Source organism: Diceros bicornis, chromosome 19 (genome assembly GCF_020826845.1).
Source record: "Diceros bicornis minor isolate mBicDic1 chromosome 19, mDicBic1.mat.cur, whole genome shotgun sequence".
NCBI lineage: Eukaryota > Metazoa > Chordata > Mammalia > Perissodactyla > Rhinocerotidae > Diceros > Diceros bicornis.
The window spans coordinates 22,758,132-22,784,881 of NC_080758.1; the positions used below are offsets into that span (position 1 = coordinate 22,758,132).

At 47.5% G+C, this 26,750-nt stretch overlaps 1 protein-coding gene across 2 annotated transcripts; it reads right to left on the reverse strand.

The window, feature by feature from the left end:
• Positions 1-1,748: 1,748 nt before the first annotated feature.
• Positions 1,749-24,363, reverse strand: MANBAL (mannosidase beta like). 2 transcript variants are annotated; one of them, XM_058562728.1, is made up of 3 exons: positions 23,975-24,363; positions 15,124-15,332; positions 1,749-2,722 (listed from the first exon to the last, which is right to left on the reverse strand). In XM_058562728.1, exons 2-3 carry the CDS (start codon positions 15,271-15,273, stop codon positions 2,615-2,617), a joined length of 258 nt encoding a protein of 85 aa, XP_058418711.1. In that variant the 5' UTR covers positions 15,274-15,332; positions 23,975-24,363; the 3' UTR covers positions 1,749-2,614. The 2 variants fall into 2 exon arrangements, with proteins under 2 accessions (XP_058418711.1, XP_058418712.1); XM_058562729.1 differs by lacking the exon at positions 23,975-24,363 and adding an exon at positions 23,706-23,848.
• Positions 24,364-26,750: the final 2,387 nt, after the last annotated feature.

Below are 26,750 nucleotides of genomic sequence, written 5' to 3' on the forward strand. Positions count from 1 at the left end.
ATGGTAGTAGAGGGAAGTGATGAGATGGGTCTCATTCTGGATGTTGAAGGTTGAATCACAAGGAACCACTTAAAGGTCAGAAATGGAGAGTCACACAAAGAGGGGGGAATCAAGGATGACTCCAAGGTTTTTGGCCTGAACTGGAAGAAATAAGACACTCTTTAGGGTGGGGAATACCACAAAAAGATCAGACTTGGGGCTGCTGGTGAGATCAGGACTTTGCTTTGAGATGCCTGTTTTTATCCAAATGGAGATACTGAGCAGGAAGTCAGATATATGAGTCTGGAGTTTAGGAGAGTGGTCTGGAGGGATTCGTATGGGAAACAGCAGCACATAGGTGGGATTTAAAGCCATGAGCCTGGAAGAGATCTCTGAGGCACTGCGTGCAGAGATGAAAGGACCGAGGACTGAGACCTGAGCCCCTCTGATGATGAGGAACAGTGATGGAGGAGGAAAACCAGCTGGGGGTGGGGTCCTGGAAGCCAAGAGCGCCAGGTGCTGCAGACCTCATCCAGAGTAAGTGCGCAAGGAGGGGTTGAGGGAGCACAGGATGCCCACTCTTGCTTTCCAGGGGCTGTTCTCTGGCAAACAGTCTCCATGGGAGACAATTTAAGGAGTCAAACCTAGTGAGGCAGCCCTGCTCCTGAGCCAGAAGCTCTCCCTCCGGGAAGCTGGAATGGATCTGCTCTGGAGGTCTGGCCCCTATGCTCCCAGAATCATTTCCCTCTGCTCTCAACTCCAGCTGGGCCTCTAAGATTCAGCTCAGTTACCTCCTCTATGCCAGGTGCTGTGCTGACCCCCCTCTACCCAGCTCCCACAGCGTCTGCTGCTCCCGTTGGGAGAACTCCCCACACCAAGCCTGTTTACACGTCTCAGTCTCCCACTAGGCTGGGCGCGCTCTGGGTTTCTGGGAAGCTTCCTTATTTCTGCATCCCCAATGCCTAGAATGGCGCAAGGCATCTAAGACTCGCAGTAAATGTTTATGAAGATAGACTCAGCAGAAGTCCCTTCTCCAGCTAGTGTCCGGCCCCGCCCAGCCCTTCATTATGCAGAAGCGCCAGTCCCTAGACTCCTCCAGAAACCAAAGGTGCTGCGAGATCCTGCCCCGCCCTCTGCAGCATGGCAGGGACCCTCACAGCACCTCACCTATTGACACTGGCTGACCATTTGCTAAATACCAAGGAAAGGGCCGTGGACTTGGGTCCAAGTACGAGTTCCGGCATTCTCAACTAGTCAGGACATCAGTCTCCCATCTCTAAAATGGAGATGATACACACTATCCTTGAAATCACTCCTCATCAGTTGTGACAACATTTGGGAAAGCCTAAGTGTTTGGCAAACTGTACGCCAGCCGGGCAAATCGGAGGTAGGTCGAGGCCTTTCCTTGGCAGCTGATTCTGGGCACGTGACTGGACCTGTGTGTCCCACCCCATGCCACGTGAGGCCTTCTACTTGGTTTTCTCAAGCCACTCTGAGGACAAGCAGCATCTTCCTCAGGCAACAGGAACTGAGGAACGAGTGGGGTCTGGCCCCAGTGGAAACATGCATGGACGTTCGCAAGTGTTTCCAGTGACTAAGGGCCACACGAAGCAGCTGGCCAGACCCTTCTTGACACTTGTCCCAGAATGGCTCAGCCTGCAGAGCTGCCCCCACTCTGGACATCCTCGGCCCCACTGTCCCACTTCTCTACCCCCAGGGCAGGGACCCAGCCTCCCCCTTTCCCTCAGCAGCAGGCAACACACAGGAGGTTCAGCAAGCAGGGCAGTTTATTGATGTTTACTTCCCCAAATAATTTTTCCTCACTGGCCAGGGGCTGAAAAAACTGGGGGCGTGTGTGTGCGCACGCACGTGTGCGTGCAGGGAGGGTGTACAGGTGGAAGCCAAAAGGCACATCTTGAATGTGCTGTGATGGGTTGAAAAGAGGTTGGTCTGAGATTGACAAGCCCCCATTTCAGAGGCTCAGAAAGTTTGGGCCCAAAAACATGCCCTCATTCTGCCAAATCCCTTCCATCTGCCGGAGGAGAACCAGGCATTACCTGGGTCTTCTGCCGGGTCTCACACCAGGCATCTTTCAGACCTGGCTGTCCCACTAGTGGGACCACTAACATTGCAGTGGTCATGCGTCTCGACCTAAACAAACGGGGAGGCTTGGCCTGGCTCCACGTGTACAAGCAGAGACAAAGGTGACTGATGAGCAGATGTGCGGTGCACAGATAATGGGAGACGGCAGTGCTTGTCAGTATCAGATGATGACGCTAAAATGTAGTGTAAACCCACAAGGTGGGTGACTAAAGGCTGGACACAGTGATTAAGTAAGAAAACGTAACTCTGTGAGCTGACCCGACTTCTGAACAGACAGACTTCCAAGACAGTCTCTGCTCACAGGGTGTTTCCATCCCCTTGGCCCTAAACCGTCACGGAAACAGAAGGAAGAGGAAGTGGTGGTCTGCCCAGATGGGGCGGGGGGCTGTCATGATTGTCCAGACCTCTGTGGCCAGAGGGCATCCCAGCCAGACCCTGAGCCTGGGCGGGAGCGAGGGAAGGGGACACTGCGCCCCCAGAGGGCTGTCCCCAGGCCCTCGCCCCGCCCGCGCGGCTCTGCAGGCTGCCTCCTCTACCGCTTCTTCTTGGCCTCCTTCTTGAGCCTCTTGTTGGTGGAAGGAGCAGTAGCCTTGGGCTTCCTCGTCGTCTCCGCGCTCCTGGACTCAGATGCTGCTGCCTCCTGTGTGGTGAGTGAAAGAAGAGTCCTGCTTAGATGAATCACACCTGACACCAGCAAAACGAGATCATGTCTGCAGGGACTTTGCAAACTGAAGCATGCCACAGAAACACGGGACAGAAACCATCATCGCTGGGACCCAGAATCCTCATGTATGCAGGCTGCCCCTGGGAGCAGGGCAGTTCTCAGTGAAGAACAAGGAAGGAGGCCCCAAGGAGAGGGGGTAGCCTGTAGAGTCTCACAGGCCTGGGTGGAATCCAGGCTCCTCTAAGTGACCTCGTGGGCTACTCACTTCCCCTTTCTGCGTCTTGGTCTACCCACCTGTGAAGTGGAAAGAGTGATACACGTCTTGGAGGGCTGATGTAAGGAGGCAAAAATGCATGGAAAGCACCCAGGAAATGTCGCTGCACCCAGCGGCTGGCTGCTCACCCTGTGCAGGGACTGGGCAGAACTAGGGTGAGGAGCTGGCTGTGGGGCAGACCTACTGTGGCTTGCACTCCTTCTGGCCCTGCTGTCCTCCTCCTCCATTCAACCCACAGAATGCCCGGGCTGGGAGGGGTGGGGCATGCCAGCCGGCAGGTGGGCAGCCACCACACTGTGTTCTGTGGGGCCTGGCAGAGGGCAGCCTTGGGCAGAACTCCAGACCCTCCCTATGGCTGGGGCGGCTCCAGGCTTTATCTGTCGTGTACACTGTGATTTGTTCCCTGTAAGATTTGGTTTAAATGAAGGTCCTGCTGCTAAAAAAAGGTTCAAAACTGCAGGTCCAGCTCTGGCCTTCACTGTGCTGATAAAGAGACTGGACCCTGGGGAGGGGACTTGGCCTGCCCCAGCCACCAAGGCTCAGGTCAGAGAAGAATCAGGAGGGGACTCGGTCCTGTCGAGTGTCCCCTCCCTCCGGGGTGATCAATCACACTGTGCCACGGCCAGGCAGGACATTAGCGAGGCCTGTCGAGCCCAGAGAACACTGACCACAGCCCCCGGGCCTCGTCCGGCCCACAGGCAGACTTCACTTGGCCTGCAGTGTTTATTTTTAAGAATTTGAGCCAACTGGGAGATTTCCCACTCAATCTGGATTCCTTGAAAACTTTAAACATCTGGTGACACCAGCCCCAAACCCCCTCATGGAAGAAGTGGGCTGAGCAGTGGCCGCCCCCTTATTCAGATGCCCACGCCCCTCATGGCCCTGCCACCCCAGCACTAGAGTAAGAAAATGTTTCTCGGTATCTGTGTTCTTTTATTAAAAATGGAAAAACAAAAAGCAGACTAAGAATACTAGTGGGGAGCATACTTTTTCTGGAAGAGAAAACTATTTCCTCGTGTTTAATTGGCCAACTCCCAGCTTCCAGCTTGCTTTACTCTCTACCCCTCCCTGCTCCTGTCGGCCCCTGGCGCAAGCCTCAAGCCTCTGTCAGACAGAAGAGGCAAGACCACGGTTGGGGAGAGGCGGTCTCCACCTAAGGCCCAGTCCAGAGGTCTGTCAGTTCTCTCTCATTGGCCATCACTGTCTCCTCTCCATCCTGCCAGCCTGTCAGCCGGGAGACCACATGTAAAGGCCCAGTCCAGTCCCAAGCACCCACGGATGATCTTCCCAAGATAAGGAGGGCATCCCCCCCATCGGCCAGGTCTCTGATTGCAGCTCTGGACTCCCCCCAGCCTGTCCCCTTGTACTGATACTGTTTACGTAACTTAGCAAAAAAGAAAAAAAGTCCACTAGAAAAACAAACAAAACAATACCTCAGAGGGGCCAGTGTGTCAAGTGCATAGGCTGACGGCTGCAGAGCCCAGCAGGAAGGCTACTGTTTAAGGCAAACCCACAGGGCACATTGCCTTCAGAGACCCAGGAAGCTGGAAACCGGCTCCAACGCAGTACCTGTGAGGCCAGTGGAAACCAGTCGGCCCCGAGGGCCCTGGGCAAACAGGGCCGGATTAGACGAATGGTTTACGCACAGGGAACTTGCTGAGGCCTGCCGGGACCTCCAGGTCGGAGTTCCCTCTGAGCTCAAAGCTGGGTGCCTTCTCCGGTTTCAGTGGGGGCCGGTTCAGAATCCACAGAGAGAGTGATACCCAGCTGCCATCCCAAGGGCCTCCCTCTCTCTACAAACCCTCTCTCAGGCGCCTCATCCTTTCTGGCACCTCCCAGACCTCTCTCCTGATCCAGCTGTCTGTCAAATGACTGGGACTGGCACCTCCCAGGCACTTGTAACTCAGTCGAGCAGACCAAACACGGCCCCTTCTCCAGCACGCCCGGCCCTCCTCCCCAGCCCCAGGCAGAGCAACCAGAGTCCCAGTGACCCCACTCTCTCCCTCCTCCCCACTGTCCAGTCAGTCACCAGGTCCTGTTGATTCAACTTCCTCTACCTCTTGACTCGGCCACTCTTGCTAGCACCCAAGTCCCTACTTCAGTCCCCCCACTGCCAACTGACCTCCCTGCTCTCTCTATGCCATTCCTCACGCACTTGCCAAAGAATTTTTCTAAAATGCAAATCCGCCCACCTTAAACCTTCCAGTGGCTTTCCATCACCACAGCCTCATGTCCCACACCTAGGATGGCATTTAAGGAGGCCACCTCTCCAGCCTCCTCCGGGCTCTTTTCCACCCCCAAAACTGGGTCAGGCCCCACGGCTTCCCCTGGTCACCCCTAACAAGAGGAGCACCCTGCTTTCCTATGCCATCCAGCAAACTCCTCCTCATGGTTTGGCCCAGCCAAGAACACACTCCTACTCACTGGCTAGCCTCCTTCTCTGCTCCTCACCTCCAGCAGGGTACATCCCCTCCTCCACCCCTACCTCTCAGGTACCCGGGAAACTTATAATGCCACTGTTATTTTACTATAGTTACATGTTCTCATGTTGGTCTTCCCTACTAGCCTCTGAGCTCCTTGGAATAGCTTCAACTGTTGCTGAATGAATGAATGAATGAATGAAATGAAGGATCAGGCAAGATCTCCTATAACCATGGGAACTTCACTCTTGTTTACCATCACGAAAATATATCAGTTAAGACTAGGCCTCCCTTTTTCCATGGGCACAAAGGACACAAGGAGATTTTAAACCCAATATACATCCATAAAGTATGGATAGACATAGCCACCAATAACAACAACAACAACAACAACAATAATGACAGCTGCTAATATTATTTACAACATGCCAGGCCCTGTGCTACATGGTCTGGACATACTTTAGCCTCACAAAGTGCCACAATGAGCCCATTTTATAAACGAAAGAAGAGAGACTCACAAAGGTTATGTGACTTGCCTAAGGTCCCCGCTGGTGAGCAGCAGAGCCAGGATTTGAACCTAAGCTCTTAATGGTTATACGGCACACCTCTCCCACGTTCCTAGGACCTCAGGACTAACAGAGACTGAGAATCTGAGTTAACTGTGAAATCTACTTTCTATTTAGCAGCCCCTGGAACCACGGGCGACTACGGAACGACAAGAATAGCTTGTTCTAGAGTCTACCGGTGGGTCATTCACAACCCTCTCGTTTGTGACTCAGGTTCTCTCAGGAGTCAGGACAGTGGGTTAGTGCGCCTCGAGTCATGCTTTATTTTCCACAGTTGAGAGCGGCTCTCTGTGGGTGTGTGTAGGTATCACCGCCATCAAGTCATCTGAAGGTGTTATCTGTCTCCTCATCCCGGACCTCCTCCTCTCTACCGGACCTCCTCCTCTCTTCCCATCTCAGGTTTTGGCCTCATCACCCACCCAGTTAACCAAGCTAGAACCCCCCGAGTCATTTCTGAGTCCTCGCCATTCCCTCATGCCCCCACATCCAATCTGTGCCCAGGTCCTGTCCATTCTACTTTCCACGGGGCTCTCAACTCCACCCGGTCCCCTCTGGACACACACTACTGTGCCGGTTCAGACCACGGTCTCCTCCTGGCCCTCTCATTGTAGCAGCCTCCCCCAGGGTTTTATCACCATCTGCCACATTGCTTTCAGTCTGTTCTCCTGAAACAACAGTCTTGACCATGTCTGTTTTCTGCTTTAAACTGTTTTCTGCTTTAAACATGCTGCTGGTTCCCTCGTCATACAACACAAATTCCAAGAGCCTCCGTGTGCCCTTCAGGGCCATTCCACCCCAGCCTTGGCCCTGTCTACCGGCATGCCCCCTCGTGCAGCCCACTCTCTGTTACTCTGGGCTACTGGGCAGCTGGTATCGCCCCGATACTCTGTCCCCTTTCATGCTCTGCACAGGTGCTCGGCATTCAACAGCTATCTATGTGCGCCCAGTGCATGCAGGTTCCATGCCGGGCACCACGGGGTAATGAAGAGAATGCATATTTAGTGCTGTGCACTATGTGGGTGCTTCATAAACCTCAGCTCGCTGCACCTCCCATCAATCACCCTGATGAGCCAGACACAGTGAACCCCATTTTACAGGTGAGGAAACTGAGGCTCGCTGAGACTCCGTGACTGGCCCAATGGGGCATAGTCGCCTACCCCTAAGCTGCAGGAAAGCAAAGGCAGCTGTTACACACATGATTCAGATGCTGGGGTCCTAGCCACACAGAGCTGTAGCTCCAAATTCCTGGCTGGCAGGAGTAACTCTGAATGAATGGCTGACTTTTCATTTCTCCTCAGATGCACGTTGCCAATACAAGCCAGGCAGATGGCAGACTTCAGACGCCTCAGCCCCATCTTTAAATCTGGGAACACCTCGCCTCCTCTGAAGCAAGTTTTAAGTACCCTCAGCAATCACACTGTTGGGAGTAAAAGAAAACCTCCCCGCCAGGTGGTTCCTGGGTCTGCAGAGGCATCCTCTGTGTACACGGGCCTCATCAATAATGAAGCAGCTCCACAGCCGCTTACGAGGCCAGAAAATTGCTGCTATTCATCAGATTCAAATAATCGAATCTGTGCCACAATGCATCAAATCCCTTCCAGCACAGAAAGAGCACAGAACTTTATAATTTCCACCACACAGTGCAGTGTGGATTCAGTCTGATAAATCAGGACAAAACGTCATTTAACACAGACTGGAACTGTTCTTTCCTTCAAGATAGTCCAGGGAAAGAAAACCGCTATGCTATGCTCAGGTAGCCTCACGCACCTTATCTCACCTGATCCTCAAGCGCTCTGTGGGTCGGGCATGAACGCCCTCCTTATGCTCAGGACACGGGCTCAGGGAGAGGAAGGGCAGCCGGCACTCAGGCCAGGTGTGCCTAGTGCTGGAGTTCCTGCTCGTCCCGCTGTGCACTCTTGCCCGAGGCCCCGGGCAGAGTGGAGCTGAGAGGACCTTGCAGAGGTGGAAGTAACACCGGCCTTGAGTGGAGGAAAGGACCAGCTGGAAGAGGGAGCGAGGGAGGCCAGCCACGCGGGCTCAACAAGGCGCAGAGAGACAGAGTCCAGGACGCGCCTGGCGGGCGAGGGGAACTGTGATTAGAACAGCCTCAGAGCTCATTCCAGACACAACTCAGCACGACTGCTGGTCCTCCCCACTGGCTGGTCTGTGGCTCCTTGTGTGTCCAGCCATCTCTCCCACGAGCCGGTACACATCTGGAGACCACGTTTATACCTTCACCCTGCCCACCACATGGCAATCTCTCAGACAGCTTGTTAAGCAAAAAACACCCTGCTGCCCAATTCAACTGCAAACTCCTCCCAAGTTTAAAAAAATGCAGGGCAGAACTGCAAAGCTGGTTCTGCAGCCTGTCTCCTGAGGTGTTGAGAATGGGTATACACCTGCCCGAGTTAATTATTTACCATGGGAGCCTTCACTGGCAATCAGGGGCTTAGTTTAAAATCAAGACCCTCATGCAGAATTTTCCAACAGGGTCTTCAACTTCTAGGCCACCACCCCGCTGTTCCCAGGAAGGCCCCATCCTTGTCAGGGCTCCAAACACTATAGGGCTTTCTGGTTGAGAGTGAAGTCTACGTGGGCATCACACTGAAAGCCATCACTCTTGCCACCAATTCTGGTGAGTTCTCCTCCACCGGATCACAATGCTGGGCACCAGTTATCTCTGTCTGCCCAGCACCCTCTTTCCATTGGGGCCCTGCCCTTTCCCATCCCATGTGGTTCTGGCGAGACTCTCAGTCACTGTAGCCACAGGAGTGGCCAGTTAAATGTGGCGTGGCAGAAATGGTACCCAGTGCCCCTTCCCACCTACGGGGCAAGTTACAAGCATGTGGCCAAGCAGAGGCCTTCCATGAGTTTGAAAGTGAGCACAGGCAGAGAAATGGCTTCTCTTGCTTGTAAATCATGAGTGATAAGGATGCAGACAGGAGCTGCTGCAGCGATCTTTCTGACACATGGTAAGGGCCTAAGAATGAAGTCAAAAGTCACAGGAAAGCCAGGAGAGGGAGAGACAGACAGAGCCCTGAACCCAGCTCTGCCTCGAAATGCCCAGTTCTAAGAGCCAACACAGTTTTTTTCTGGGGAAACTGCTGGAGCTGAGTTTCTGAACTTTCAACAGAAAGAGTCCCCATTAACAGAAGAAGAGAGGGTGGCAACCCACAAAGACAGCGGAATGGAAGCAAAGGTACCTGCCAAGGGGCTGGCAGCTGGCTGGGGAGATGTGACATAAACATAGGAGGAGATGAGAACAGTCAGCACTTAAACTACCGGAGAGTTTATGATTAATCCCCAGATGAACTATTACTATCTGCTCCATGAGTCGCTGAACTAAAAGTCAACACCCACTTGCTTAGGGTGGCCTGGATCAACATTCTGTGCAGACACTGATCCAAGAGAGGCTCGGGAGTGAGCTCAGGCAGGCTTTGGGAAGGCGGGGAGAGGGGCTCCCTACCTTTACCTCCTTGTTACCCACTCTGTCAATTCCTAGAATTTGACTGCCACCTCATTGAACTACTGCACTCCACTTTGAGAAAAGCTATAGACTGTCTTCCCAGAAAATGTGCCCAAGCATAAAAACATCACATTTTTGTACACAATTTCAGGGAGCTCACAGACTTCTGAAGCCCTTCTAGGGATCCCCTAGGGATCCAGGACCTCCCTACTAAGAACTTTGTTCTGAAACCAAACTGCAGGAGAGCAGCCTGAACAGGGCATCAATGTCAAACTCAGCAGCTTTTCTTCAATCGCTCAGTTGTCCTCAGTGCCCAGTCTCTGTGGGGACTGGGTTTCACATGTGCGCTCCTTGAACCACTCAGTGGTTTTCCGGGAGACCACAGTCTCCCAGTCCTCTGCCCACTGCTCTGCCCCGTCTCCTGAGAGAGAGAGAGGAAGGGAGACTCCAGCTTTGTCCGCACAACACTCCTGCTCCTGGGGGAAGTGACCTTCCCCTCCACCCCTAGAGGCCACTCCACAGAACCCTCCCTTCCCCCACACTGGCCACTGCGGTCCCAAGCTGGGTCAACTACAGTTCCTTCCCTGGGGATTCTGGAACTGAGACCAAGCAGGAAGGCAGCTTCTGGATGCTGCAGCTGAGTGATGTAAACTCTGGGAGCTGTTAGTTGCCATGTTTCGTCTTACCACAGGGACAGCCAACAGAGGAAGCAGGGCCCCAGTAAGAGAAGTGAAAGACAGGAGACAGCACGGGAGGCAGAGGAGATGCAGATGGTGAGTGACCGGGTCTCAACCTCTTCCCCGCTCTGGGACAGCACCTGCATCTTTTCAACATATCCACACTGCACAGAAGCTACTTCAAGCAGGTTGAGCATGTCTCGAGTTCAGGCCTTTCCTGAATCTTAATTTCCCTTGAAAAACTCAGCAACTCATTCTTAGGGTTTCAAGAAATAATGCTACGTTGATAAAAGAATTCCCAGGTCTCTATCCCCAACTTCTCACTGGCTCTTCTTTGACCACTTGGAAGTCTTGCTATTATTTCAAACTTATACATGTAGAACTGAATATCTCCTGTCCTCCTAAAATTGGTTTGTGGTTCAGGGACCAGTGGCTGCATAACAGAATCACCTGGGCACTTTAAGAAAATACTGATCCAAGTCTTCAGAGAACAACTAAATCAGAATCTCTACGAGTGCAGCCCAGGCCCCTGAACATTCTCCCGGTGGGTGCAGCCAGATGGAGAATCTTGGATCAGCCCAAGGATGGGCAATTTGTGCTACCACCACCCCCTAGCCCCTTGCTCATGGCAGACACCACTAATCAATTTCCTTACTCTGGAGCCTAGAAGCAGCCCCAGAATTCTTTTCACCATGGCCACTACACAATCAATCAGCCTTGGCAAGAGGTGAAATGTATCTGCATCCTGGACTAGACAGAAATGGTGTAAGGATCTACCTTCTTATATTTTAGAATCTAGCCTACAAGAAAACGCTTGGATTAACTGTGGCCCAGGCCTCAATCAGGCTCAAACAAACCTTTGTTTTCTCGCGTCTTAGTTTAATGAGCTATCAATGAGAAAACGTTCTCATTTGGCTTAGGGTTCTAGGGACTTTGGTTGTGATTTTACGAATTGGCTCTTGCTCCTACTATGAAAAGGAAGGGGGTGGGGTGGGAAGCATTTGTATGTGTTCCTTTTTCCTTCCCTGATTACCCCCAAAAGAGCTTTCAAATAATCTGCTAAGTATTGAAGTACTGAAGTCATAAACTAGTTGCAAAAAATCGGCTTACTGGAACAACAGGAAAGACATTCTTTTGCCTTTCAAAGGCTTTCCCATCATCTGGAGCCAAAAATATTATCTTCTGACCCAAAAAGCCACTAATAAACCTCATTTCCATAGGCCAGGCGAGAGGGATGATTTTGCCCTAAGCAGAACAGCAAAGAGAGCAATTGTTGTCTGGGTGCCCCCCCACCTCCTGGCACCCTCCACTTCCAGGTACCTCCCTCCTGCCCTTGGGCTGCCTGAGGTCCCCACAGGCTGTCCCCATTCCCACAGGCTCCCTTCCTCCCTAAGAGCTCCCCAGCCCCAAGTTAAAACCCCCTTCTTCTGCCCTCCCCATCCAATTCCAAATCCCATCTAGCTGCTGGGCACAACCTCTAAGAGAGGGTGAGTCTTAACACTCATCCTCTCTTTGTAAGACTGTTCACACACAGAATACTGTGTTTCCTTTCTGTTTATTTAGGAGTTTGGGGAGTAAGAGAAGGCTGCCTTATGGGGCATCCAGAGGAAAGCTAGCGTGGAATCCCTGCGTATTTGGGGGCCATTTGCTGGCATGATGCACCAATAAAAAGTTAAATTAATGGTACTGTATTTTTTGCCACTGATCCATTGAAAAACCAAAAAAAGAAAAAAGCTAAAACAGTAAGCTTCCTTTATGAAGACACTTCACTTGTGTGAGCCTTATTCCCCTAAACTGCAAGATAAATTAAAATGAGATGTTATATACTATATTTATATTTTAAAAGATGAGTTTTTTGTCCCAAATTAACATCCAAATGGCAGAGAAGGTGAGGGGAGGAGGAATGAAGGCATATATTGGACTCTTTGTCAATTCCCTGCCTCAAAAGACCTCAACCCATTGCGCCACTAAAAACCTCAAAGAGATGGGTAAAGGGCACCCCTTTTCCTCAAAGTTTGCTAAACTGACCCAGGCCTCTGTGGCTAGCCTTGAAGGGTTAAGAACACAACAGGAGGTGTGCAGCAGCTCTCCAAAAGGCCACACACCTCTGACACTACATCTCCGCCTATAAAACAAGAACATTCATCACCTCTCTCCCTCGGGACTCTTAGCAGGCTTCATCAGTGGCCAATGACAATAAAAATGTTTGTTATTTATAATAGCCAATAGCAAGCCGTGTCTGTGAGGACAGAGCCCCAGAGCACAGGGATTATGTTTTTAGAGTGTGATACAATTGTGGGTGGAAAAACTCCAATCGTGACCTCCTTCTCAAAACACCAGAACAAGAAATGGAGATAGACAGAACAATCCAGAGGCCATGAGCCGGTCCATGTTCACCAAGGTTTTCCCCGCCCTCCCAGGCTGCTCCTCCCTGCCTGTTCTCTAAATACTAGAGTTCTTGAAGGCCCCAGCCTAGACCCTCTTCTCATCTCGCTCCTTAGGAGACCTCATCTTCTCCCATGCCTTCAATTACATCTCATCAACTCCCAAATGTTGATCAACGTTCAGCCCAGACCCTCCTCCTGACACAGACCTAGAGATCCAACTGCTTACTTGACAGAACCACCTGGACATCTTAAAGGCACCTGTTTAAAATTGAACTCAGCACACTCCTTCCCCATCCCCACCCCAAGTCTGCTCCTTCACCAGGGTTCCCCTACATCAGGAAATCTCCATCATCCTCCCAGCTACACAAGCAGAATCTCTGGGACACAGTCATCTCCAAGATACATGGATCTCCAGAATATACCGTATATTGTTAAGTGAAAAAGAATGATGTAAGACTGTGTTTAATAGTATGCTATCTTTTGTGTATCAAATGAGGAGTATAATAAATATATATATCACACACACTTATGCATTTGCCTATGTTTTCAAAAAGAAACAAAGGAAGGATAAATCAAAATAATAAAAATGGTTACCCATGGAGGGAAGAAGGGAAAAAGGTGGAAGATATTGACATTAAAGGAAACTTCTGTGACTGTATCTTTTTATATAGCTTTGATTTTGGGAAATGTCGTATATAAATATTTTGTATAATTTTTTAATTAAATTGAAAAGGAAAAAAATCCCTAAAAATTAGAAACAAATTGAAGCAAATTAACCTAACCGTATGTCATGGTGAGAGTATACCTATATGAAGAAAAGAATTACTAAACACAGTACTCTGACCACACAACCCTACTGGGACATATCTGTGGGCCAAAAAAGAACCACGAACAAATCATAAGTTTCATTCTGAATCTTATTGCTAGCAGTGAAAAACAAAATGTTACTTTAATTTAAAACTATAATAAGTATATTGTAGATATGGAGAATATAAAAAATATAATATAAAAAAACCCTGCTATCCTTAGAAAAGCCAGCTTGCAAGGTTGGCCTCTGGCTGGCATCTGAGAAATTGCATTTTGGGTGGTTCCCACAATTCCCAGAATGGATAAGAGTGGCTCACTGTGCCTAAACTGTTCGTGCAAAGAATATGGTTTATGCTGAATAACTGCTTTCCTTCTGGATGTCTGGAATTTTGGTCCAGGCTAGGCAGAGTGCTTGTGTGACCTGTCCCCAATAAAAACCCTAGGCAATGAGTCTCTAATGGGCTTCCCTGGAAGACAAGATTTCACACAACCTGATAGGGCTCCCATTGAGACCATTTGAGCATTAAAAAAACTAAAATTAATTAAAACATATCAAATGTATAAAAATATATGTTCAAAATGATATGAAAATCAAAGCTTCACTAATCAAGATTGGAGGTTGCTAGAGCCCAAACTCACCAAAAGTTAATAAATAAAGGGAAAGAACCAAGCATTTATCCCACCTTTTGGTATGAATATCATTTTTCAGGATAACCATATAGGTGATAAGGAAAAGGTCTTCATTGCAGAATTCTAGCTAATAAATGCTGAAGGAAATAACGGATGGAAGCAATGATCACCAATAGATGCTAAAACCCTTTTGGTGAAAGATTGATGGGGATTTTATAACAGAGGGATCAGCTACCATCTGAACCCAGTGATCAATCCTAGAAACTCTAAATGTGTGACAACCAGACACCACGTGCCTGTTGATGACATACAACAGGAAGTATACAGCACCAGCTCTGAGGTGTGCTTACCCAATAACCTGACCAGAATTGAATCAAGCCTCTAGATCACATTTCCTGTTGATAGGAAATATGGGGAACAGAGAAACATGTTAAATGACACCAGAGAGAAGCAATCAGCCAAATCCTGGATATGGATGTCAAAGATGACAATGATCTGCTTTCTCCAACAAATCAATGTCATGAGAAAAGGGGGCGGGGGGTGGTGGTGGAAGGAGGGTGTATAGCGATAGAACAAGAGTCAAAACAACAAAAAGGCCAATCTGATCAAGTCACTCTTTTCCTTAAAACCCTCTGGGCCCTGCCCACTCCTCTGGCTGCACCGCTCATCATGTCCCCTCAGCTATGGCCACAGTCACCTTCATTCAGTTCCTTGAACTAGCGCGTTCCTTGCTTCCTTGCACATGAAGTTCCCTCTCCCTGGGGGAGGGGGAGGAGCCCAGCCCCAGCCCCCACGTAAGACCAAGTCCTCCTCTTGTTATACACCCTCACAGTGCCCTGTGCTCCTCACGGACACATGTGTGGGTATTTTCTATCTGCCCTTCTCCCAAGGACTAAAAGCTCCTTGAGGGCAGACACTACATCTTTCAGCAGAGTCTGACACGTAGTAGGCACTAAATAAAAATATGCTTAACACACATGTAAACAAATAAAGTATTAATCATGTGGCTCAATGCCACCAGGTGGGAATCTGGGGACACACTAAATCAATCAAGCCCAGCATAGTCCCTGCTGATCTTCGTTGCTGTGGTAACTATGTTTAGTACCTAGAACCCAGCCTGAGGAGCTGAGGCTCACAAGGAAGGACTCACCGCCTCGTGGGACTTGGGAATGGGTACGATGATGGCCAGCACACAGATGAGCTGGAAGATGGCCCCTAGGAAGAGTCCATACCGCAGCAGGTTCTCCAAGAAGGTGGGCTCGGGCACCTCGGGAGGGGAGAAGTCCAGGTCGGAGGCCATGGCCCCAGCTGCCTGCTGCCTGTGGTCTCCTCTGACTCACCACTCTCCAGAGCCACCTTCTAAATGCAAACGGTAAGCATCATGTCTCTACAACTGACTTTTAAATAGTTCTACTTGTGCACACGCATGCGCGCGTACACACACACACACACAAGAATATATAAAGCAATCATAGTAATATGCTAACAATTCTTGAATCTAAGTGGAGGATATATGGATAATCATTGGACCATTATTTCGACTTTTTTGTATGTCTGAAATTTTTCCAAACATAAAGTTAGAGAAAATAAGTAAATGCAAACACTTCAACAAAAATCTCAAATCAACATATATGTACTGAAGGCCTGCTATGTTTCAGGTTTTGTTGTATCTGTTCATCCAGTCATTCACTCAACAAATACTTTCTGAACACCAAGCACTGAAAAGTGAGCAAAACAGAAATATCTCTGCTCTCTTGGGGACTACATCTCAGGACAGAGGCAGACAAGGAACACATCCAGATGTGATACGACAGCTAGTGATAACTGTTTTGAAAAAAATTTAAGAAGGGCATCATTTTATTTTGTATAGGGTGACAGGAAGCAACTCTCTGAAGAAGAGACAGAATAAAGCAGCAAAGATACAAAGTGTGAGAGTGAGCCACTGGAACATCTCAGAGAAGCATAGTCCAGGCAGAGAGAAAAGCAGTGTAGAGGCCCCAGGGCAGGGAAATGAGTCCTAAATGGCCAGAGAGGAGTATTCAGGAGGGAGGGAGGAAGGAGACAACATCAGAACAGGAGTGGGGGCAGACCTCGGAGGACTAGACACTTCTGATTTGACTGAGTAAAATGTAAAGCCACAGAAGGGTTTTGAGTAGAGAAGTGATATTATCTGACTCACATTTTAAGGTGTGGGGGGTGGGGAGGGCAGAGGGAACACAGGGAGACCACTGAGGAGGCTAGTGCCAATAATCCAAATTAGAGATGCTGGGGACATGGACAACAGGAGCAGTGATGGCCAGTTGTGGAAAGTCGGGCCTCAGCCCACCTCTCCAGTCTCTCCCTGCACCAGAGCCCCCGACTCCTAATACCCTGGTTGAGATGAAAGAACTGCCTGTAGTTCTCCAAGAGCACTGGGCCCTTTCAAAATCCTGGGCCTCTACCCAAGCTGCGTATCTGCCAAGACGGCCCTTTCCCACTCTGACTGCTTGGCAAGGCTCCCACTCCACCTCCAAGGCTGAGCTCAAGTGTCACCTCCCCAGCATGCCCTCCTCCCACTCTGGTATGACTGAACTGCTCCCCTCCACCACGACACCCACAAATGGCTTCCTTCCGCCCACTCCAAGGACAAAGCGGCAAACTTACTTTGGAACCAGGCCTACCTGACTCCAAAACCCTTTGTGTTTTCAGAGATCTGTGCCATAATGCAATTTTCTGCTAAATCTAAGCTGCCAATGTGGTGGCCGTGAGCCACACGTGGTTATTGAGAGTTGAAATACAGCTAGTCCAGACTGAGATGGTTATTAAGTTAAAGACACACTCAATTTAGAAGAGTGTATGAACATAAGAATGTGAAATATTTCATTAATAATGTTTTTATATTGATTACATGTTGAAATGATATATTGGGTTAAATAAACTATTATTAATTTCACCTGATCTTAAAAAAGAACAAGTTTGAGGATTCACTTTCTGATTTCAAAACTTACTACAAAGCTACAGTAATCAAAACATGCAATACTGGCATAAGGATATAGACCAGTGGACTAGAGAGTCCAGAGATAAACCTTCACATATATATAGTCAATTGATTTTTTTTTTTTTTTTGCTTGAGGAACATTAGCCCTGAGCTAACATCTGTGCCAATCTTCCTCTATTTTATATGTGGGTCGCCACCTCAGCATAGGTGACAAGTGGTGTAGGTCCACTCCTAGGATCTGAACTCACAAACCTGGGCCACCCAAGCGGAGCGCGCTGAACTTAACCACTATGCCACAGGGCCGGCCCCTAGTCAACTGATTTTCAAACACAGTGCCAAGATTATTCAGTGGGGAAGGATTATTCAATGTTGTCTTTTCAACAAATGGTGATAGAAAAACTGGATATCCACATGCAAATAATGAAGCTGGACCCTTACCTTAATACCATATACAAAAATTAACTCAGAAATGAGTCAAAGATCTAAACTTAAGAGCCAAAACTACAAAACTCATAGAAGAAAACATAGGGGAAAATCCTTATGACACTGGATTTGGCAATAATTTCTTGGCTGTGACACCAAAAGCACAGGCAACAAAAGAAAAAATAAATTGGACTTCATCAGAATTAAAAACTTTTGTGCCTCAAAGGACACTATCAAGAGAATAAAGACAAAGTGGAAAACACTTTGGCAGTTTCTCAAAAAGTTAAACATAGAATTACCATCTGATCCAGCACCTCTACTCCTAGGTATATACCTAAAACAACTGAAAGCAGGGTCTCAGGCAGATACTTGTACACTAATGTTCACAGCTGCATTATTCACAGTAGCCAGAAGATGGAAACAACCAAGAGCTAACAGATGAATGGATAAACAAAATGTGGTCTATACATACAAAGGAATATTATTCAGCTATTAAAAGGAATGAAGTCTGACACATGCTACAACATGGATACACCTTGAAAATATTATGCTAAGTGAAGTAAGCCAGACACAAAAGGACAAACATTGTATGATTCCACTTATACGAGGTACCCAGAATAGGGAAATTCATAAAGACAGAAACTAGAATATAGGTTACCAGGGGCTGGCGGAGGGGGAATGGAGAGTTATTGTTTAATGGGTACATAATTTCAATCTGGGATGATGAGAAAGTTCTGGAGATAGATAGTGGTGATGGTCATACAACACTGTGAATGCCACTGACTTTGTATACTTAAAAAGTTAAAATGGTAAATTTTATGTTATATATTATATTTAACCAAAATAAAACACGTCAATTTACCTTTTTCCTTTTCTTTTTAAAATGTGGCTACTAGAAAATTTAAAATTACACACATGGCCTGCATTGTATTCCTGTAGCCCTGAGCCAAAGAGACTGTCCCTAAGACCTTCCTCCACTTGGGCTCTGTGACTTCACTGCTTTGCAACATTTTTCCAACAGGGAGGAGGCCTGACTGAAGGATAACAAAAATGACCTTCTAAGTAAGCAGTGTGGGACTTATGCAAATGCATACTGTTTCCTTTTCAACCTGGTCGTGTAGGAAGATCATGCGCCTGTGCCAACAGGGTGGCCACTTTTCACATCACTTCTGTCTTCTTCGAGAATGGCCTTCAAAGCCTGAGGCCCATTTTTTTAAAAATCCTCAGAGCTGGCAGATCTTCATCCTCCCAGGAAGGATTTGACTTCTGGAAAGAACCCAACATCATCTGGATTCAAGTGTGGTGAATCAGGTGGGGCCTCAAGCTCAGGAATACCATTTTTGGTCAAACATAAGGTATAATGCTCACACACGAGGCAGATTGTTTGGGGTGGCTCAAAAACTGGCCCTGAACGAAATTCCAAGGCAGCTGCAAGAACAGCTTCACTGGAGGAAACGTACAGCCACGACAGGGCACCACCACGTTAACACCACAGTGTGAAAAAGCTCTCTCATTTCTTCACAGTTGCACCTCATAAATATACATTTTAAAAAATGCCGTTGACCCCAAGCTTTATACTTAAGGCTGTAAGGAGCCTACTGGGCTTATCAATGCTTACATTTATTAGCGTTATTAACAGCAACAGTGTTATGAATATTCATAGTACAATACAAAGATGGCGCCAGGAGTCAGGACTCTATCAGCAATTAGCTACACTTTGGGCCAATCGCTTGACCTCCTGGAGACCTGATGTTCTCAGGAGCCACATAACAACAATAATATCTATTCAAAGCCTTAATGCATTTAGGGGTTTTTTTTTTATGGCAATTAGGCAATATATAACAAGAGCCATAAAAGTGATTACATCCTTTGACTGAATAACTTACTTCCTAGAATTTACGTAAGGAAACAATTCAAAAGAAGAAAAAGTCTTCAGATACAAAAAAGTTCATGGCAGCGCTATTCATAATACTGAAAAACAGGAAGCAACTAAAGCGTCCAACAATAAAGAAGCAGTGAACCCAACAATGGTACATCATGACACATCCCTCCTTCACTAAAACGACAAATATAAACGTTGTGTATCATGTCAGTGGAAAGTCTCTGCAAAATAATATTAATTGAAAAATGAAAACAAGTATATAAGCACTGGGAGTGCAACCATGTATAAACTGATTTCCTTGGCTAAAGATCAAATGAGGCCACAGGAAAATGTAAATAGTTGCTGTTAAAGTGAAGGGGTGATAGTTTTAATTTTTTGGAATCTTATTGAAACAATGAATACAATTTAAAAGAAAAATCCGTGCCCTATCTAATTCCTTCACAGGACTTTTATAGGGCCTAATGAAGTGCTGTCCAACAGAACTTTCTGCAATGATGGAAATGTTCTATATTTGTGCTCTCCAATATGGTAGCTACCAGCCACACGTGGCTACTGAGGAACTGAATTTATTATTTTAATTTACTTAACTATAATTAATTTAAATATAAATAGTCACATGTGGCTAGAGGACTCCCATATTGGGCAGCACAGGTGTAACAGGAGGGTAGTTATAAAAAAGATCTGGAAAACATAAAATGCTCTCTATATATTGCGTATGCTTTAGAACTCTTGTCTTTTCTCTGCACTCCCAAGCTTGACTTCCAGCCTGCCTGCCAGCATTTCTGGGTTTCCTTTTCCTGATTACAGAAGTCACAAGAGCCCTACTCATCCTTCAGCTCTCGACTGGGAGGCGCTTACCCCTCAGACTGTCTAGGATAGGCTTTGTTCCCCACCCCCCCGCCATTGTCGCAGTAGCAACAGTGAGCAAATCATTTACCAGATGTGCACGGCACTTTACAGTCAGCATCTCATTCACTTCACGACCACTCCGGGAGGTGGGTATTACTAATGAGGATGAGGAAACCGAGGCCTCGAGAGGGTATGTGTAATCCCCCTACCCAGGCATTACTTGGCTGAGAAGTGGCAAAGTCAGGATTCAAACCGGCTGGCTCTGTGGCTCCTCCAGAGCCGAGCTCTTAACCACTAGCTCAGTGGTTTCCCAACTGCAGGCTGTGAGCCATGGAAACCGCTTACCAGTCTGCAACCAGCACTTTTTCTTCTTAACTTTATTAGCTTTATTATTCCTACTTAACTTTATTAGCTTTATTATTCCTACTTAACTTTATTAGCCAGCACTTTATTTAATTAAATGACAATAGAAAAGATCACATTAGTAAAGGTCAGCGTCCAGAAGCTTTTTTTCATTTATATCCATCTACATCCAAGTATGTATGTTCTAGGTCAAAATTCAGAATGTATTTCTTATTGTTTGAGAAACACCACACTGGAGTCTAATGATTTTTCACGTGCTCCACGGCAAGCTCCTGGACAGCAGGGGCCCTGGGCCCATCTTGGTTGTTCCAGGGCCTGACTTAAATATTTGGTAAACGATGAAGCCTCTGCCTCTGTTTCCCGCCTTTAAAGCAAGAGCGGATGCCTCAACGAACTGCCTCATGTAACAGTGAGGAAGAGGAGCTGAGAGGCATGGGGCTCACGTAGGCTCTCCCAGCAAGTCAGGGCCCTGCTGACCTTCCTGCAACGTCTTAGCCCTGGTGCTCCAGACTTGCTCAAGAGCAGAGGTTTCTATACACTGGGGAAATCTCATGTCCCTATCAGAATTTAATAAACAGTACATACCAATTTATTACCAAACACTGCAAATAATTTCATGAGGTTACTGGACCCCCCGAGGCTCATCCCTGAATGCCAGACACCAGTGGTCTGAAACATTCATTTACTGGACACATATCTATTGAGCAACTACTGTGTGCCGAGTATACATATAACGTAATGTCAGGGATCAGTATTACGAGAAAATACAAAGAGGGAGGAAGACGGTGCTATTTTCTATGAGGTGGTCAGGGACCACCTCTGAGAAGGTGACATTTCAGCAGAGGCAAGAAGAAAGTGAAGGAACAAGTCATTTAAGTATCTGTTAGAGTGCCGCAGGATAGAGGAACAGCAAGGGATAAGGTCCTGAGGCAGGAATGAGCTCTATGATAGAGGAGAACAGGAAAGTGAGCAAGCTGTGTAGGGTCCGTGGGCCATTATAAGCACTTGGGCTTTTCCTCTGAGTGGAAGGGGAGTCATTGGAAGGTTTTTAGGAAAGAAATGACATGGTCTGACTCATTTTAAAATGGTCCCTCTGGCTGCTGCATTGAGAATAGACTGTAGGTGACAGAGGGGAAACAGGAGACCAGTTAGGAGGCTACCGTAACAGCCACAAAGACACGCTTGCACTGGGGTGGCAGAAGTGGGAGTGGTAAATTCTCAGGTTATGGATATATTCTGAAGAGAGAGCCAATAGAACTGCTGAGGTGAAATCTGAAAGACGGAAGTTAAAAATAATCCCTGAAGGTGAAATTATTCTATATGATACTGTAACGGTGAATACAAGACATTAAACATTTGTCAAAACCCATAGAAATTTACAGCATAAAAAGTAAACTTTAATGTATGCAAATATTTTTTAAAAATCACTTAAGAGGTCAGGGTATCCCAGGATGGAACACAGAATGTGACACCTGAATCTAAATGTATTACAAGTGTATTAAACAGCTTCACTGAAGGGGTAGGGGGAAGTCGGGCGCTAACCTCATAACTCTGGAGGTGACTGGAGTCTCTAAGACTAGAGGCAAAAGGAATTGTGAATGTGCACTATGCTCTAGTTGATAAAACTGTTCCCCATGGGGGATACAAGTTAACAATTCTGAAACCACTAGACATGTATACCAGAACTGAACAGCTAAATAAACGGACTGTAGATACTGAGAGCTAGGTTTGTCACAGTTGGAGTGGGAGGTTCCAGATAAGCCAGAGAAGGAGGCTAGAATGATCCATGTGGAATGGATGAGAGTTGCAGACATCAGTATGAACTCATGTTTAGCTTAATATAGATACAGGTGGCTACATATAGAAATATTTACAGATAGGTGTATATATACCAGGTTAGTATACACATATATATCTCTTGCTCTGTCCACTGAGAGTCTAGAAGCAAGGGCATCCCAGCAGCAATGAGCACACCTAACACCCAGATCTTGGTGTCTAACACCATTCTCCAGTAAAAGGAACCCAGGGCTCCTTGGAGAGATGGTTAATTCTAGGACTGAGGCAGGAAATATACAAGGTGAGCCTGGAGCAGAAAGAAAGAGTTCAAAAAAACAAAACAAAAGACACAATGATCGGGGTACGTCAAGGGATACAGGAGCAACTGGAAGAGCTCCCAGTGGCCAAAGCTGGAACAATCTGAGCAATTAAAAATAAAGCAGTACTGGACTATAACCCAAAGTATGAAAATAAACACCCACAAGTCCACACTGATAGAAATGACGAAGTAAGTAAATAAATGAGTGGAGGAGAACAGACAAATTTCCCACAGAGAAGAATTCCAAACAATTTCTGTAGATAATCTGCCTTTAAGCATGAAGCACAATTCCACACTCCTTAAGCGTGGGCTGTACATAACAGTACAGTACGGAAAAGGGAGGGAAAGGGAGTAACTTGACAGCAGAAAAACTTGACCACCTCAAGCTAGTGATCCGGGTTAATGTCAGCAGTGGTAGCTCATAGTCACAGCATGTACCCGATGTCATGTGATGAGAATGGCACCCTACCTCTGTGGTCTTCCTCCCCAAAACCCATAACTCCAATCTAATCATAAGAAAAACATCAGACAAATCCCAACTGAGGTTCATTTTACAAAATATCTGACCAGTAATACTCACAACTGTCAAGTTTATCTGAAACAAGGGAAGTCTGAGAAACTATCACAGCCAATAGGAGCCTAAGGAGACACAACTACTAAATGTAATTTGGTATCCTGGATAGGACCCCGGAACAGAAAAAGCATATTAGGGCAAAACTGATTAAATCTGAATACAGCATGGACTTTAGTTAACAATAACTTATCAATTTTAGTTCATTAATTGTGACAAATGTACTATACTAATGTATGACATTAATAATAGGGGAAACTGTGTGGGGGGCATATGGGAACTCACTCTAGTATCTTGGCAACAATTCTGTAAATCTAAAATTGTTCTAAAATAAACAGTTTATTGGAAAAAAAATGTCAACATGTCAAAACAGATAAATAACTCCTGAGACATGTAGAGCTCTCCAGACTCATCAAATAGAAAGTATATCTTCTCTAAGACTGAAAACTCCAGATTTCAAGTCTGTTAGTAAGCAATTCTTGGCTTCTAATTAACGCAATTTTAAAATTCTGTTCTGAGAATTCAACTGAAATGGACTGGGAAATAGAAAACCAGTGTCAGGAGTTACTCACTGTCTTACAGCAATGGGCTGTATACTCAATTCCCAAGAGCTGCTCAAAACTTGGTTAGAATTTTGTCCCACGGAAAGCTAAGTTATCTCCCAGAACAGAATCACAACTGGCAGCCAGTGAGCTGAAACTGGTGTGCAGATGTCCTGCAAAATATAATTATTAAATCCGAATCTGTCGCCACCATTTAAAAAGTGTGAGATTTCATATGTTTACTTCCCGCTTCACTTAAGAAGAATTAATTCTCCAACAAACACGCACTGTGCACCTACTTCGCGCTTTGCATTCACCACCTCATTTCATCCTCAGATCAAGCCTATGCGCCCGTTTTACAGAGCAGGAAACTGAGAACCAGAGTGGCAAACAGAGATTGCCCGGGGTTACACAGCAATACGCCGCACACCCAGGACTGGAACCCCGGCCAGACCGGCTCCGGAGCTCTGGCTCCTCCTAATGCTCCACCGAGGGAGGCAAGGCCGGGTCACGGCCGAGAGGAGGAGTGGGCTCGGGCCCGGGCTCTGGACTGAAGCGCTGGCCGGCTGCAGGCGAGGCCTTCCGCCTCCCTGGGACTCCAACTGCCCTCTGCAAGGAACTTCCTGAGAACGCCCCGGGAAGTTATTCACGCCGAGCAGCGCCGCCGGGGACAGCCGGGCCGTACTGCCCCAGCCCAGCCACCTCTCCGTCCCCGCGGCCGCCGCGACTCCTCCCCGTCCCGAAGCCCCAGCGCGGCCGCCGGCGCCGCCGCACTCACCTCCCGCGCCGCCGCGCCGCTGCCCCGGAAGTGCTTCCCCGCCAACCCGGATCCCGGAAGTGACGTACCCTGAGCAACCAGCGAGCTCAGCTCCGCCCGCGTTGCTAGAGTCGGAGGTCTGTGGCTTTGTCTGACTTTTGTCCCCACTCTGTGTGTTTGAGCTGAACGGAGAGGGCTGGGGAAGCGAGATCCAGACCCTCCCGATTCTTCAGGCCACTTTATCACTCAGCCCATTTCAGCAAATGGTTGTAGACGTTTCTAGACGTCTTAGTTCTTTTCCAGGCCCTGAGCTGGGAGCCTATAAAGCAGAGGGGAGACAAACAAGCACGTTCTTGTAATTCAGACAGAAGCTAATTATTAGAATTCGTTCAAAACATTCACCGAGCACCTACTCTAAGCCTGTGCTAGTAACCGGGGGTACAGGGCTGAACCAGACAGGTGCAGTCTCTTCCTCCATGGAGCTTACAGTCTGGTGGAGGGAGTGAGAGTAAAATAATTAAATGAACATGTAATCATACAATGTGATAAGTGCTTGGAAGGCAAATACGGTTTCATGACTGAGTATAGGTGTGGCAAGTAGTAGGGGGAGAGGAGATCTGATTTAGATAGAGCCTCAGCCATGGACCTGGATGGTTCTTGACTCCTGGTGTCTATGCCCTAGTGTAGCCTGTTCCCACATTGAATAGGGCTGACTGGTATAACCAATAGGATATTGTGAAAATCATGGAGCATGAGTTCCAATATAAGAATAAAAGACATTGCTCTCGGCCGGCCCTGTGGCTTAGCGGTTAAGTGCGCACGCTCTGCTGCTGGCAGCCCGGGTTCGGATCCCGGGCTCGCACTGACGCACTGCTTCTCTGGCAATGCTGAGGCCGTGTCCCACATACAGCAACTAGAAGGATGTGCAGCTATGACATACAACTATCTACTGGGGCTTTGGGGAAAAAAAGGAGGAGGATTGGCAATAGATGTTAGCTCAGGGCCAGTCTTCCTCAGCAAAAAGAAGAGGATTAGCATGGATGTTAGCTCAGGCCTGATCTTCCTCACAGGAAAAACAAAAGGACATTGCTCTTCCTGTCTGCTGTCTCTTGATCACGCATGGGGAGCCATGCTGTGAGGACACTCAAGCAGCTCTAGGGAGAGGTTCACGTGGGTCATCACTGAAACCTCCTGCCAGCAACCAGCTCCAACTTGCCATGTGTGAAAGCCATCTTGGCAGTGGATCCTCCAGCCCCAGTCAAGCCTTCAGATGACTGCAGCCCTGGCCAAAATCCCAAATATAATCTCACAACAGACTTTGAGTCAGAAACACTCAACAAAGTCACTCTTGAATTCCCAGCCCACAGAAATTGTGAAATAATAAATGTTACTGTTCTAAGCTCCTAAGTTGCAGAATAACTTGTTATGCAGCATAGATAACTAATACATAGAAGATTAAGGAGGAGGGGTTGGATGCTAGAGATTCAAAAAAGAGGAAGACCTAATCTTACCCTCAAGGAGCTCACTCTCTTGGAGGACACAGACAGAAACAATACATTCACTCAGCATCCACTAATCCATACTATGTGGGGTGGTATGGAGGATCCAAAGATGCACAGTTCATTCATTCAACAAATATTTATGGAGTTTCTGCTCTGGATCATGACCTATAGAACTGGGAAGACATGGTGGGTAGGTGAGTCCTTACCCTCGCTGTGCTTACAGACTGGGGGTTAATGTCTGTCCCCTCCATTAATCAATCACAAGATAAATGTGTACTTAGAACCATGAGATGTGTTGGGAAGAAAAAAGGGGAAACCATGAGAGAATAAATAACATGGGAGATACAATCAAGAGAGGGTGATCAGGGAAGGCCTCTCCGTGGAGGTAACATTTAAGCTAAGAAATGAAGAATGAATAGGAATCTGCCAGACAAAGAGAGGGGGGAAAGGGCATGGTGGAGCTGGAAAGGCTGTTGGAAAGGCTTGGAGCATAAGAGGTGGGGAGAAGTTGAGGCCTGAAGGGTACAGATATTTAAAATAAGACTTGTTAGTTGCCCTGGAGGGTCTCACGGCAGAGTGTGGATGAAGAGGGCCATAGGAGGCAGAGATGTTTTATGTGTCAAATTGTGCCCCCAAAAGAGATATGTTGGAGAGCTAACCCCCAGTACCTCAGAATGTGATCATATATGGAGATAGGGTCTTTACAGAGGTAATCAAGTTAAAATGAGGTCATTAAGATGGGCCCTAATCCAGTATGACTGGTGTCCTTGTTAAAGGGGATATTTGGACACAGAGGTGCACATAGGGAGCGTGCCA